Source organism: Xiphophorus maculatus, chromosome 13 (genome assembly GCF_002775205.1).
Source record: "Xiphophorus maculatus strain JP 163 A chromosome 13, X_maculatus-5.0-male, whole genome shotgun sequence".
NCBI lineage: Eukaryota > Metazoa > Chordata > Actinopteri > Cyprinodontiformes > Poeciliidae > Xiphophorus > Xiphophorus maculatus.
Window position 1 is genome coordinate 21,578,438 of NC_036455.1, and position 15,288 is coordinate 21,593,725.

Sequence of the window (15,288 nt, forward strand, 5' to 3'; positions counted from 1 at the left end):
ACACATGTCCAAAAAAAAAAAAAGAAAAACAAACCCCAAAACATTTTTTTTTAATCAAGGGATTTTTTTTAAAACAATGTACAACAGAATAAAGGCATTTATAAATATGAAGACAATTCCACACATTGTCAGACACCACAAACAAACATGTAAATATTTGACTAGGCCCTAAAAACGGGTGTAATATTTGTTGCTTTTACGTGATCACACAGATCAATTAAGGCATGAAACAACTGCCAAATGTACCGCTTTGCTGTTGATCAATAAAAGAGGTCAGTAAACTTTATACATATATCAAAGGAAAATGATAGCAGGTAAATACCATATTATTGAAAGTTATACAAGGTTCTGATTATTAGTAGAAATTTTGAGGTCAACTTGGCTTTGTTTCACTTTGAGAGTGTGAACAGCCTCAAAAGTTGCAGATTGTAACAAAAACAGAAATGTGTCCCCTAATTTTCCTGGGAAAAAAAACCCCAAAACAAACATAAATACAAAATGATTGACACGCAATGTTTTACTACCCAACGGTAGATGCAATTAAACACCAAGTTTAATATAACCGTTTTCTTTAAGCAAAAAAAAAGAAATAAATATGCCAAACAAGAATGTACTAAAATCTGGGTTTCATCTTAAAGATGAAAGTGGAAAATAAAAAGCAGGTTCAAAATAAAAGTGCTTCCTCTCAAATGAGTAGAAACAGGCAAAGAACCAATTATCCACCTGGCAACAGACATATTAAACAATATTTTCATCTATGCAGGATAAAAGTATCCTTTTAGGTCTGTCAGTGCATTACAAAGTGGTTATAATGCTGAAGTGGCCCTGATTTCAAGTGCTTAAACAACACACTTGAATATGTGCTGTTTACAGAACCGTCTGGAGTTAAAAAAGAAAAAAATATCAAAAAGCCTTCACCTAATTATTTAAAAAAACAAATCTTTTTTTTGGGAGGGGGGGTCGGTCTGAGGAAGGACGTTTGTTTCTTCTATAGTAGAACAATATGTGCAATATTGTGCATTTTCCACCACAGCTAGTATGAGGCATGTTTTGAAGGACAGGACATGAACAGCTGTACAAAATAAATCTGTTGTATCATACAAATATACATATATTTACACAGCATGTGGTGCTAATAGGACACAACTATTTGACTGAAAGGCTCAACCTTGTCTACAAGGGTATTTTGGGTACAAAATTCTTAATGCGATACTTCACAAACAGCAGTTATGGACGCAAAGTACAAAACAAAGCCAAAACTGTATAAAATATAAGCTTAATTTAAGTCATTAAATACTGTACATGTCACATGTCATTTCTGAGCTACAGCGACTTTCTGCAAACGCAATAATCTCAAACATTGCTTTAAATGAAAAAAATTAAAAAAAGTCCCTAAAATTTTAACAATTGCACTGACATTTTTTTTTACTATACACTCGGCAGGTTTGTTATCAGTCCACATTGATCCACTTTGTTCCTTGTGTAAATATCTCACACCAGCAATATAGAAGGTCAATGACGAGACGTTATGCAGATCAGCTTATTTGGAAAAGAAAAAAAGAGAAAAAGTTCCAAATATGCTGGTGGTCCTACTGCCACGTGGACGGAGAGATCCTCGGAGGAAACGAGGAACAAACTTCATATCAAACAAGTTTGGCTAAGCAGAAGAAGTGCTGCGAAGTTCACAGCAAGCATGAGGTCCTGAGCCCAGAGAAAGTGGTTTTGGGTCTCCAAGTCTAACATGAAGGTAATGTAAACATTTCAGTGTTTCTGTCCTTTTAAATATTCCTCTTGCCGAGATTTCTCATTTTACAGCAGCCAATAACATTACCGAGTCTCATCTGGCCACCAGCAGCATGAAAGAAAAAAATTCAGTTTGATTTTTATCTGCCACTTCAGTCATAGCAGGCCCCCAGACTGTAACCCAGTCCTCTCAAAGTATCCTTTAAGTTCCAGGTGTGAGGAGCTGGGACATCAGAACAAATAAACTCAGGACCCCCATAGCTCCCAGTCTCTTCAGCAGGGCCATGCTGTCTTTGGGGATCACCACCTGAGCCAGGTCGTTGGTGATGACAGAAACCTCATGAGCTACACAAACGAAGATGAAGGTGCTCACCAAGATGTTGAGCGAAGGGTTGCCCGGGATCAGGACCAGGATTCCCTTGGTGTCTGCCGCAAGCCAGATATGGTACTGACATATGAACAGCTGGGGGCGACAAAGTCAAAGCACATATTTTCAGGTCCATCTTAAGATTTACAACATGTTCAGACCTTTAAGTCCAACTCAATTAGTTAAGATCTGTATTTTTTTTTTTTTTTCCCAAGTTGACAAAGGAACTCAAATTTGAATAGCGCTGAACATTTTAAATTCAACAAGTGAAACATTCAGTTTTGTTAGACAGAAGGACATATTAAGCATTTCAGGTCTTTTTATTCAGCTATGACATTACTAATGAAAACCCCGAAATATATATTTTTTGGAAAGTAAAATTTATGCAAGAAAATAAAAATAGTTCGAATCCAGAAATGGACTATACTGGTCATGTTATCTACTCCTCTTACCTAATGTAAACTACTTTCTATTGTTCTGTATGAATATAAGAAATAAACACTGGATGTTATTTTTTATATCTTTAATATGACAATCAGAAACTTGGAGTTTGCAATAGTGGTGAACCAAATAAAATTAAAAATATTTGAAATATATGACTGTACCTTATACAAGAAACACTTATATTTAACTACTGCAGTTATTTACATCTTACTGAATTGAGAGTCACCTAAAGATTGCCATCACTTACTGTTTTAATGCACTATTTACAATGTATTATGCAACTCTGAATTATTACATGTACCTGCCTGTGCAGACGGGACCATCTTACCTCCAGGGAGATCTTTCCGAACCATGAAAAGAACGAGCTGTAAACAGAGCGAGCGTAGCCAGGAATGTTCCTGATAAGAATGAAGGCCAAAATCTGTCAACACACAAAATGGAAACATTTCTAAGTCAAGTCAGGAAAACACCGGTGTGTTGTTTATGAAACTTCAAGTTTTGGAAGTAGGTATTAGGTAGAGTAAAAACATTCAGCATGGGCATAAATGTAATTTATTACATTCATTATTTCAAATGTAAGTTAACATTTGAATACATTAAAAAAAAAGTTCTCCTAATGGTGCTGGCCTGGGAGTTACTTGGTGCAAAATCAAAACAACTGTCTTCAGTCGATAAGGTCAAGGCATGATAACTGCTGAATGATTAAGATTGTTTGGCTGCTAGTAGTTTCTCCTTGCCAGCAAGAAATGATCTGATTGATAGATGAAAGTTCAAAGAAATCATTGAGGGTTCTAAAAAAGGAAACTTCAAAATAATCAGATTGGAGAAAGTGTCTTGCTTTGGTATGGAGATAAGACTACCAAGGCTCAAGGGTGCCATGTCATTGACCTGCAGCACTGGTGTACAAGCTGTTTCAAAGTGAAAAATTGTGTCATTTATAGTGGATTAAGAGGACCTTGACCCAAAAAAACCCCCTTGCTCCAAAACGGCTCGATTGAAAAGCGCAGCTGCCCCCGTGGAGAAGCCCATGTTGCTGGAGGAAACATTTATGTCCAGGCAAGACGAGAACTGAACCAACTGGTATTACAGAATTGACAAGAAGTGTTTGGAAGGAGTCAAAATGAGGTTTTTACACCTGACCTCTACTGCACCAAGCATGGTGGTGGTGATATTATGTTATGGGTCTGTTTAGCTGCTACATAACCGGTTTGGGCAAACATCAGGTTTTTAGGGAGGCTTTTCCAATGTGCTAGATTGACTCCATATCCCAGCCTGTTCCCAGTGTGTTTTAGAGCAAACTTGAGCATCAAATTCATAGCTTTAAAAATACAATTGATCACTCTATCCTGAAATAATTATGTTCAAACATAAGTTATCGCATCACAAAGTTATGACTGTCATATTGTGTAAAGACCTGAAAGCCATTTTGAAAGGAATGAGATCCAGCTGGTAGCTATTTGTAGATCTATGTCTACATTTGTTTTAGGCAACTCTTTTATCTTGAAAAACAGACAACTCCCCATGCACCTGAAATTATCTCATCATTTTGTATTTTGAAAGGAAACACAAAGCTACCGGCAAGTATGTGAGCAGGTTTGCTGTGGTTCGCCTGAACAGGGAATGCTAAATGAGTTCATAACAGTTAGCAAGACAACTCCTGCCAAGTCACATAACCCTATGTACACAGATGCATTAATCACACGCCAGAAAAGTTAATCTGATGCTTTTAACATCAGCTTAAGACGTTTTTTCTTATTGGGAACAAGGTTGCCATGCTGAGTTGATACCTCTGCAACAAGTAACTTAAGAAAATTCCAAATGTAACAATGTAAGACTGTACCTGGACCACAGAGATGTAAGGGTGCATCTCATTGCACTCCGTTTTGGTTTTGCAGTTGCTCGCCCATATTGAGTATGTCTTGAAAGTGAGGAAGAGGGGTTAGGCACATTTCTGCAACATAGGTCGACTGAGAAACAAAATGTGAAGAGGTCTTACTATGAAGGAAACCACCGAGAAGAAAAGGAGCAAGTTGGAAATCTTTGCAGGGAAAAGAGCTTCTCCTTTCCCCTCAGACAACACCTGACGCTTCTGCAGCACCAGGTAGATGAAGGCAAACACCATGCCATGAATCACAGCCTGCGTGCCAACAAGTTGAAGCCGTCTCAGATTACAGTAAAACTGAAACTGGTTAAAAGTACGCTGGTCGCCACATTTGACTTACAAATCGGTCCAGCTGCCATCTGAACCACCACTCATGGACACTTCCGTTCAGCTCAAACAGCTTAGAGACGGGCCACACTGAGAACACGCTCATGAACAGACTCTGGAGGCAAGATTTGAGATGAAGATCAAACTAAAAGTGCTGCACATCATGCCAAAATACAGAAGACTTGTACCAATTTGTAACTATAAAATTAAGTAAAGCTGAGTAAATGAACCCACCTGTGAGAAGGCAAAGAAGCAGATAATCAGCAACAGGCCCAGTAACTTGGCCAGAATGCCAAGATGCCAGATACCACTACCTGTCCAGACAACATGATTTCTTTAAAAAGACACTCATCTCTAAAACTACACACAATGCAATATTTGTACTGTTAACCAAATGCAAATAGAGTTTTGGTGAAATGTTTACATGCACTCGTTTTGGGCAATATTGTCATTACTTTTAGCTCTAAAGAAAATCATTTCAAACTTGCTCACGCAAACTGAAGTTGAAAAATGGTCCAAACCCTACTTTGAAATCCCAAAATGAATAACAGTCATGCCGGTTACGGGCATATGTAAACTTTTCATTGAAAACTTGTAATTTTTAAAATGATAAAAAAAAAGTATACAAATTTGGTGGTGAAATGAATAATAATCTCATATTTGACACCTACTGTTAGTCCTCTTTTGAAGGATCTGAGGCCAAATGGCCATTGTGGCGTAGATGAGAACAAACCAGAATGTGACCAAGGGGACAAAGTAGTAGAACTGGTATGGTCTGTCCATTACAATGCAAAGTACCACCACAAGGAAGTTTAGCCGGAACAACACCTGTAAGCATACACATAAAAAGAAATAACACTCATAGGCACACACATGTCATTCAAGTTGGGGATTCCTAAAAAAGGTTAAAGAATAACTGAGTGTAATCTTACCTGACACACTCTATAAAGTCCAAAGTCTCCTTTGAGCCAGAAAAAGGAAAAGTGTCCATAGCCAGTCTGAAACAGGTATGCTGCTACCAATACACGCACGTGCATGTACACAGGAACAAACTGTAATACAAGACAAACATTTTTGTTATTTATTAAACATCCGCATCAGACTCAAAGAACAGCTTGCATGTAAAGGGAACACATTTGGGACTCACAGCACTTGCTCCCGAAACATGGTAGATAAGAATAACCAACTGCATCCAGCCTTTCCATTCATCCGTTTGCTCTCGGTTGAGCAACTTGGCCTGTAATCCAAAGAAAAGAAGATGATTAAACAAAAAAAAAAAAATTGATCTTTCAGTCAGATCTGACACTCAACTTGAATGAAAAGTGCTGAATCATCACAATCCTGAATGGGTGCACTTTTTTTAAGCCAGTGAGGCAACAGCAGACGGCTGCAGAGCAAGTTTACATTTCAACTAACGAGATTCGTAATCAGTGCAAAAATATCAAACTGAAAAAGGAGCAGTCTTTGGTAAAGTTTGACCCATTTACTCATTTAAACCACATCTATGTGTATGTTCTAGGCTCCCCTTCAACATAGGTCTGAAAGGCCGTTTAGGCTCGTAAACATCCTATATAGATTTGTGGGCTTTTTCTTGTTAATTATAAAAACTCTAAAGCCTGAAAGCACAAACATTTTTCTATGCTAGATTTTTTTTCCCCTAGAGTTTTCCGGACTGTGGGAACCGTGTTTACGCATTTCAAAGAATTAAGACAAGAAACCTCTACAGTGAACACTGCAAACACAAAATCTTACCAAGTATTTTTGGTCTAGTCTCTATTGCAAATATCTTGGTACACTTGAAATAAGACAAAAACTAACTTGCAAGCAACTTTTCAGTTTAACATAGGAGCTTGTTTTGGGTCAATTTATTAATATTGATGAAAAAGTACTAGTTATAAGTGAAATATAGTGGCTGGGGAACAAGACATTTTCCCTCATGTTATATGCCAATATGTCTTGTGGCACATTATTTCACCTATAATTAGTACTTTTTTTTCTCCATCGATATTAAGGAACTATTGATTCAAGACAAGCTCCGAAAAGTTACTTGTTAGTACACTTGAAATAAGATAAAACTAAGATATTTGCACTATAAATACTTAAAAATGGGTGTTTTTTGCAGTAAAGCGTCTCCTCACCTCCTTGGTGTTCTCACTGTAAAACACTCCCAGCACAAATATGTAGATGAGAGGGATGAAGAACGCCGAGTGTGTGTAGAACTTCTGCTCCTTCATGAACACATCAGCTCGGTCGCACAGGTAGAAGTACAACATTATGACGCCCATCCTGCAGAGAGCCTGGAAAGGAGCCTTTGGTCCGAGGGGCGCGGCCGCAGTGGCAGGCTTCTTCTCCTCGAGGCTCTCCACGTCGGGAGTGGCATGCCGGCGATGGCGGTTGCAGCCGAGGACGTGGAGGACCACGAAGACGACGGCTGCTCCCAGGAAGAAACAAGCTGACAGTTTCTGGATGAGGTTTGGCGGGGAAATGGGCTGGCAGCAGGAGCCGTCGATGGGCCTCAGCAGCTTGTTGCAAAGGGAGTTCATGAGGACCATGGCTCCCTGGAGGGATGATTTCACACGTCAAAAAAAAAACTAACAGGAGAAATATTAAAAAATCTCATTAAAAATAACCCCCCCCCCAAAAAAATGCCCTGCCTACCACATTCCTGGTGCCCTCTGGTAGGTGTAAACCATCGACTGAGTTTATGATCGTTTCCAGAGCAGCCTCACGGGCCGCCGCCAGCAGCTTGACCCGAGACCTCCTGCTGTACTTGCTGCTGTTGAGCACCTCCATCGCCGCTTGATTGTACAGGTCAAGCTGTTGGTTGGTGATCATCTTCCTGTTCTCACTCAACGTGTCCTCGTATACCGGATCTGCAAAACAGAACAGCATGGCAGTACGTCACATGGTACACATTTGACTACTGACCACTTTCTGTTGTAAAACTGATCAAGTGGATAAGAAATATTGGGGCTCCCACCATTTTAAGTGACAGATCCCTGCTCTTCTTGCATTAGAACAGTATGGTTTTGTGGACATCACTCAATGCATAGCAATGGCGTCCACAGGTAAACGTCACTAGCTGTAGCGGCTAATAGACGTCGTCCAATCCAGTAACATCGATGGTCACTCTACTCCCCAACTGTCCTCTCTTGTCTCTGTTTTTGAGCACTTGACAAAATCAGGTGCTCAAAAACAGCACCTAATTTTGTAGTTGCCTGTACAACTACAATATAGTTGCCTGATATTGTAGGCAACTATATTGCAGTTGCCTACAATGATATAGGCAACTACATCATTGTGATCATTCTTTACAGAAAATATTAGTGAATTTTGTAACTTTTCAACTGTAGGCAAGAACTGAGCAAGCATACAGGCTCATTCCATAATTTGGAATATGACTGAAAAATTAATTTTTTAGTAATTCCGTCACCAAGTGAAAGACATTATATAGATTAATAAGACAACTAATGTTTTAACATCTTTATATCCTTTAGTATGTTTAATTGCTGCTAAAAGGTTTTTATTTTAAAAAGGTACTATTAATTTGACAAGCCTCATCAGGACGTACATCCTCATTTATTGAATAAGAATGTATGGCATTCACATTTAAAGAAAGCCTTCCAATCGCATAACTGTGGGCACAACAACGCCCTCCTCTTGCCCACAACGCATCCCCACCAACTTGCAACACAAAGTTACACCCTTGGCAACACGTCAAAACTCTGCTGGCCAATTCAGGGACTTAGAAACACTTTCACTGTTGAACTCTCGGCTGATATAGGACTTTATGGCCAAGAACATAAAAGTTAGGTAGAGCTACATTAATTCAAACAGGAATAACCAGCTCTCAGTTTTTAAGTTTTCACTCTAAAGTAAAAACCGTGCTTTCACATTAGAGTTGTTTGTACCACTTTCTTCCTCCTTTTGAATAGCTACACGAATACGCAAATTCTGGAAGGGAAATGAGGTATTGAGGAAAATGTCATTTAATCACAACTGATATAGTGCATATTGTTTGTTGGTTTGTCAAAAAATTCAACAGCAATTTCCAGGAACAATACTGATAGTCTAGTTCCTAGTTTTCCTATCTATGTGGTTTCAAATGATAGTGTTGGTCAATGTAGAAAGCAAAGGACAAAACAGAAACACTAATAGTGTTCAGATGTTTACACCCACTTAAAGTACGGTAATCTCATTTTACAAGAATGCACATGAGATTTATTGCTGCAGCGAAGCCATCAGACAGTAATAGTGACCAGGCTGACTGACGTAAAAGTTAATCATCATCATGTTTCCAAGCGGGTAATCTGCTTGGAGCGGAGCTCACCTTGCAGGACCCAGTAGATCTCCGCATGCTCAGCCAGTTTATCCAGATGCACAGCAATTGCTGTCAGATTTGCTTTGTACTGCTGCAGGGTTTCGCTGCTGCCACTGTGCAACTTGATGGACCACTGTGATAAGTGACAAAACAAGTGAGAGTAAGACAGACGGTATTTGGCAAACACCTTGCTGCTCTATGCACTACTTGATCTGCAAATATTGACAGGCATTCTTTTAGACATCTTACAGTTGCCGCTCCGAGGACAACAACATCAGGTTTCGCAGCGGTCTCCTGCAACACAAAGGTTAAGAGTATTGACAGATTTACATGAGAGGAAGACAACCTCATTTGTTTTCATATTAAGTCAACAATAAAAAGGAAATGTGAAGGTTTTATACATTGTTTTAATTGGGAGTTTTTCCTTGACAAAAAGCCAGAAATTGTTTCAGACATTTGCATTTAGCTCCACTGAATCAATATGGAGAACCACCAGTTGCTGCAATCATATCTGCAAACATTTACCAACTCCGCAGAGAGACTTTTGCCAAGTGTTTGTTGCAAAATGACTCAATTTCAGATGCAATGATGCATGACTGCAAGAAACAGTTATCAAGTCTTGCCAAAGATGTATGTTTTAGACCTGGACTGTGACTGAATTTACAGTGTCAAGTGTTTGTTCCTGTGATATATTTTCCTCTGCCATATACTTAGCTCCATCCATCTTCCTATCAATTCTAAACAGCTTCCTGGCCCCCAATAAAAAAATAAAGATTTTCCACTGTAAACCCTGTCTCTACCTTGTTTCACCATATGGATTGGCTTTTCAGGATAATATGCAGTATAACTTTACTGCTAGATAGGATTTTAGACATTGGCCAAAAGGTTTCATTATCCTCTCATCTTAGCGACTTTTTCTTGTTTTCCGGCTTGTCAGTTCAGGAGAACGGCCATGTCTTTGTAGTATTTAGAAAACAAACAAAAAGAAAAACTCATCCATGAGACATCCAAAACTTGCAATACTGCTTCATAACTTAACACTGTTTTAAACATTTCAACAACTTCCTCCTTAACCAGCCTGCTGTGCTCATGACACGAAAATACAGACGTAAAGATTGAGTAATATCTACAGTCAGATATGACACAGCATGGTGTTGCGTGACATATGAAGAGGATCGAGGAAAATCTGCCCCAAGCAATCAAGACAGAGAAAAAGTGATCTGCTTTGAGGATAGAAAATGGATCTATCATAGAATCGTTCAAGTGGTGTTGGAAAATAGAACTTGATGCTGTCAGTGCTCACATGCGTCCATGACACCACGCGGTCCTTCATCGAGTTATTTGCCTCTGGATACCAAAGGAAGTTCTAGAAATAAAAACAAGAAAAGAAGTTGTTTTGTTTTTTTTTATCAAAGGTTCTTCTTAACAGGAAAGATAACAGTGACTCTATAGAAAGCTCACCACATTAAGAGAGGACTTCTCATCTTGAAAGAAGATGTCCTCATGCTGCAGGCGTTACATGCAAGCAGACAAAGAGAGGGTCTGTTGGAAAATGACCTCTCCTTTCTCACTCTCCTCTCACCAGCTTGCTTCAGCTCAGAATAAAACTAGTCTGTCACTCTGCTGCACATATCAGGAGTTTGAGTCATTTACCAAAAATAGAACAAGCACAGTAATTTATCAACATTTAGGCTGAAACAGATAATAGAAATCTCGCTTTTAAGCAAGCAGGAAGGCTTTAAGTTTCTAGCAGAAACGGCTCAACTTCGTAGGGTATGGGAAAACAATCCTTTTATCTTTCAGGAAGAGTCTGAGATCTAATTATAGGGCTTTAGAGCTAAACAACCAACATATATTTGCCGAGGGGGATTCAGGTAGAATGTATCCTGTTAAACCGGAATGGAAATATTTCTAATAGCCCCCCGAGTGTGAAACATGCCATGTCTAGCGATTATACCTTGTTTCCATCTTCTGTCCTCTCAGGTTCGATAATTTTGACGAAGGAGTAAAATAGCTGCCTGATTCGTGAGTCACCGGCAAAGACCACCCTTTTCTTGGAAAGGCATGTTTTGGCTTCACTGCAAGACAAAAACATCAGTGAGGAATGTGTAAATCAGAAGTATAAATGTGAAAACCTCTTAGTAGCAACTGGATGTTACCAAATTAGCAGTAAGTGGCAACACTGTGTGAACATTTTAAGAACATCAGTTCAATTTAAAAGATTAAATCAGAGCTAATATTTTGCTTTGACAATCAGGAGTGACTGAACGTCCGGGTTTATGTAAAGAATCTCCACCAAAGTCTGATCTATGCAACATGTTTCAACCAGAAAAAATTGAGGTAATGTGGAAAATTATAGTCTTATCAGCTTAAAAACCATAAAAAAAAATGTAATAATGATGAGCAAAAAGCCAAATTATGGTAGCGGCTGTAGTCCTAATGAGAAATAAGGTAGTGGTAGTATCATCCTCATATTTTCAGCATTCAGGCCTAAACATCATGCACTCATATCAAAGAAATCTGAAGGAAACTAAAGAGAATGTGGTGCAAAACATTTAGTCAATTTCATTTAAAAAGTTGAAGTCAAAGTTTTTTTGTTTTTGTTTCACAACGATAAAAATCTGATTTAAAACAAATAGATCATATTCGCAGTTGCTTGAAATATTTCATTCACTTGCATGTTGATTCCAATTATGTCGGAACATTTTACTTTATGTTTCATTCATCTTTGCATATTGTGCAAACCTTTGAGGTAGGAACGACGCAAACATTTCCATTTAATTCACTAAATGTAACTATTGCCCATCCATTCTTGCAGACAAACAAACACACAGAGGAACAGCTATTCGTATGACTCACATGCTTTTGTATTTGTGCATCATACAGCCATAAGGCTGCCATGCATTCTCCCCCAAGTAGCGTCCTTTGGACAGCAGCCATTCACATGAGTCTCCACCTAAAGACACACACAGAATCTAAGTGTGAACAGCAAATAACTCACTTTTCACTGATGTGCAAACAGTACTGTGTCATTTCATTCAGCACAGGACAATACAATACACAGCTCCGGTTGGGTGGCTTTGTACAAAACAAAGCCGTGAGCAATTTGGCTTGAGTGTAATTCACTCTGGCTATTCATTTATGTGCAAAATGAATGCAGCTGCAACTGACCCTGTCTGCTGAAACTGACAAAACATGAAAGACTGACGGAAGCTGGTGACTGACACAGGCTTTACTGTCACCACCTATTCAGAGCAGCTGCTTAGCGTATAAGTCTCTTTAGACTGGTAGCAGGACACACATATTAAAAAGGATTTTTTTTACACTATGACTACACTTTATAGTTTTACATTTCCCCACGACCTATTACGTAATTCAAATACATTTTAGAGGCTGTGTTCCGGTTCAAAAATCTATATTTAAAAAAAAAAAAAGCTTAGCTAAAGACAATGATTAAAAAAACACTACACTTTGTCGTTTCAGATTTTTTTTAAATAGTCACTTTACTAACAAAATTAAATAATAATTATTTACTATTCTTATTCCTCTTATTATTATTATTATTATTATTATTATTATTAATATTCAGAAAAAGAAATGCACCTTTAGAATTCTACATTTGTAATGACAATATTTAAGGGTTATTTCTCAAGTTTTCTATGCGTTTTACAAGACTTTGCCCAACACTAAGCCAACAAGAAAAACACGAAAGCTACGAGTAACTAGTTTACTGGTTCTATTTATCCGGCGTTTGCGTCATGAACATTTCAATCTTACGAATGTTAAAGCAGGTTTTGACACAAGTCAGTAGAGTTTACAGCATGCTAGCTTCGTATTTAGCTAGCACGTTTAACTAGCATCCACGCTTCCGCTGCGAGCCTTGCCTGGTTTAGTTTCAACATTACATGCATTTTATGCCATTTCCAATCTTTTTACCCACCTACCATGAAACTAACACTGCGCTGTACCGGCGAGCCGAAGCGCTCCCAGACCCAAACAGTGAGCTAGCTGCTGTTAGCATGTGTCAAGTGTGGGGAGCATCAACAGTCAGTTCAAATAGCGGCGCTCCACTTACCTCCGTAATGCCGCAAAGCCGTGTGGAACAAGAGCAGCAAAAGCACCGCCGCCAGTGATATCAATTTAGCATTCTTGATTGTAAAATATTGATTTATTTCGCGTTTGCCCCGGCTATAGGCCAGGACCGCCATCTTTGCTCCTCCATGACAACAGGCAGCTGTGTCGTCCAGCAGCGGCGGCGGCGCAACACCACCTGTCCGCTTCGGCTCATGCAGCACTGCCTCCTCTTCGGTCTCCATCACCGCCTCAGCAGACTCGCTGCGACTGTTCAGGATGGCTGTTTATATTCCTAACGATTTAACTTTTTCCCAAGCTTATGTAAAACCGTGCCCCCTTTCAGTCTTGAAAACAAGAAAAGTTTTCAAGTGCCTCGAGTGCAATTTTTAAAACTCCCGTGTTTCCAGTAAATATAGCGCGCCTTCTCCTTTTGGGGACAGTGGCATTTAAAAATACTGTGAATCTTTCTTAGCGTTCGAGCTGGATAGACCGGATTGTCCTGAACAATGTGCAGAGTCTTGCATACCTTCTGTCTTTAGGTTTCAAAAATATAGGGATTGGAGCTAGTAAAGTCTAGGGCTAAACATTGTTGTTGTTATTAATAGTACTAGAAAGGATTGTTCGAGTTTTTGAAAATGCTATGTTGGGCGGAGCATACCTTTTTGTCTGTTATAAACCACGTACAATCTACTGGGCAAAGTCCAATACTAAAACCTTGAGCGGTGAAGTCTGGGTAAATTTGCCTCGCAAAGGTTTCTGTACCCCTTCAGCCTTACATTTTGATGATTCAGAATCACAAACTTTACTGTGTTTTATATAAGTTTCATACAATAATCCAACTCAAAGTAGTCGATCATTCTGAAACGGAAGAAAAATTATACAAAGTGCTAAAATGTTATTTTTACACTTAATAATTTGAGTAATAGTCAGGTAATGTCAAGTAAATTAATAACCATCTCTCAGTGCAATTGCAGCTGCAAGTGTTTTGGATTATGTCTAGAGGCTGATATTTTTGTCCATTCTGTTTCTTTCTTTATGCCAATGTTCAATTAGCAGCAAATAAGTGGAAAGCACGAAAATCACGTTGACAGATTCTGTGACCTGGGTCTCCTCCAGAGTTACCATGGGACTCTTGGCTGCTCCCATGGATGCTCTATCTGCTCGCCCTACAGCCCAGCTTCTCTGCTAGGACTCCACTACTTGAATATTTCCTCTGAGTGCTTCATACTTTAAAGTGGGTGACTGTATGACTTTTCTGTCAGTCTGTAGTTCTTTGATAAGTTACTTGTTTTCCTCACATGTTAAATTATAGCACACAGTCTGAGGTTTTACCAGTGAAACACTATTAACATTATGGTTGGATGAAAACAGAAGAACACACCTCAGTATTTTACAAGTTCTGTGTGCCGTGTGCTGTAACCACCTTAACCAAACACATTGATGACGATCATGTGATTTTAATAGGACAAACATTGACTCTGCTTTTCCAGCTGGTTCGCTCACACACCTTCACTCCTGGAGGAAGGGCTAAAAACCAATGTGAAAACATGGGTGTGGGCCATTTGGCCATTTTGCTGCTCATTTGGCCAAACAGACCTCTACTTGGCTCTTTATCGATTTAGCTCATCGTGGCAGATGTTCTCAAACAAGGCGGTGTTTGCCACAAATTGTCCTAAGCTTTAACTGGTTCATTTTTACACAAAATCCAAACCTCAGCACGGTTACCAATGCATTACATATGCTTACAAGCCAGAGCAGTGAAACCAAACAGATTAGATGAACAACATTTCTGTCAACAAGGGAGGATAGGGTCTTTAAAATAAGAATTTACAAAAAGTGTCTTAAAGATATTTTTTATTAAGCACATTAGTGTGGATGTATTTATACATTAAACAAACAAACAGCACTCAAATCTTGTTAAAGTGTAATGTTTAACCTTCTGTATCCACGATCAGTGTGTAAACTCCTGACCACTATGTCCATATGTAATAAAACCATTGGTCATCTGGTGAAAATACTGTACTAAGATCTCTACTAAGATCCATATTAAGGTAAAGTTTAGAGAAGCTAAACTAATTACATTGTATCGTTGCTCAGGATATAGTAAGGAAAAAGCAAACTAGTACTATT

General features: G+C 38.8%; 1 protein-coding gene across 1 annotated transcript; it reads right to left on the minus strand.

Moving 5' to 3' along the window:
* Window positions 1-32: 32 nt before the first annotated feature.
* Window positions 33-13,781, minus strand: casd1 (CAS1 domain containing 1). The gene is made up of 18 exons (XM_005802746.3): window positions 13,160-13,781; window positions 11,944-12,040; window positions 11,042-11,162; window positions 10,546-10,590; window positions 10,388-10,450; window positions 9,334-9,378; window positions 9,094-9,217; window positions 7,422-7,636; window positions 6,902-7,321; window positions 5,911-6,000; window positions 5,696-5,815; window positions 5,435-5,591; window positions 4,998-5,077; window positions 4,777-4,878; window positions 4,551-4,691; window positions 4,395-4,472; window positions 2,883-2,975; window positions 33-2,206 (listed from the first exon to the last, which is right to left on the minus strand). The coding sequence occupies exons 1-18, from the start codon at window positions 13,398-13,400 to the stop codon at window positions 1,946-1,948; spliced, it is 2,493 nt and encodes an 830-aa protein (XP_005802803.2). The 5' UTR covers window positions 13,401-13,781; the 3' UTR covers window positions 33-1,945.
* Between the last annotated feature and the right edge of the window lie 1,507 nt (window positions 13,782-15,288).

Excerpts from the sequence above, each read along its gene's own strand:
- casd1 (XM_005802746.3), bottom strand. The coding sequence starts at position 13,400 with ATGGAGACCGAAGAGGAGGCAGTGCTGCATGAGCCGAAGCGGACAGGT. Across the intron at positions 5,078-5,434 it reads CCTTCAAAAGAGGACTAACA|GTAGTGGTATCTGGCATCTT; the intron begins GTAGGTGTCAAA and ends TTGTCTGGACAG. Across the intron at positions 4,692-4,776 it reads GATGGCAGCTGGACCGATTT|GCTGTGATTCATGGCATGGT; the intron begins GTAAGTCAAATG and ends GTTGGCACGCAG.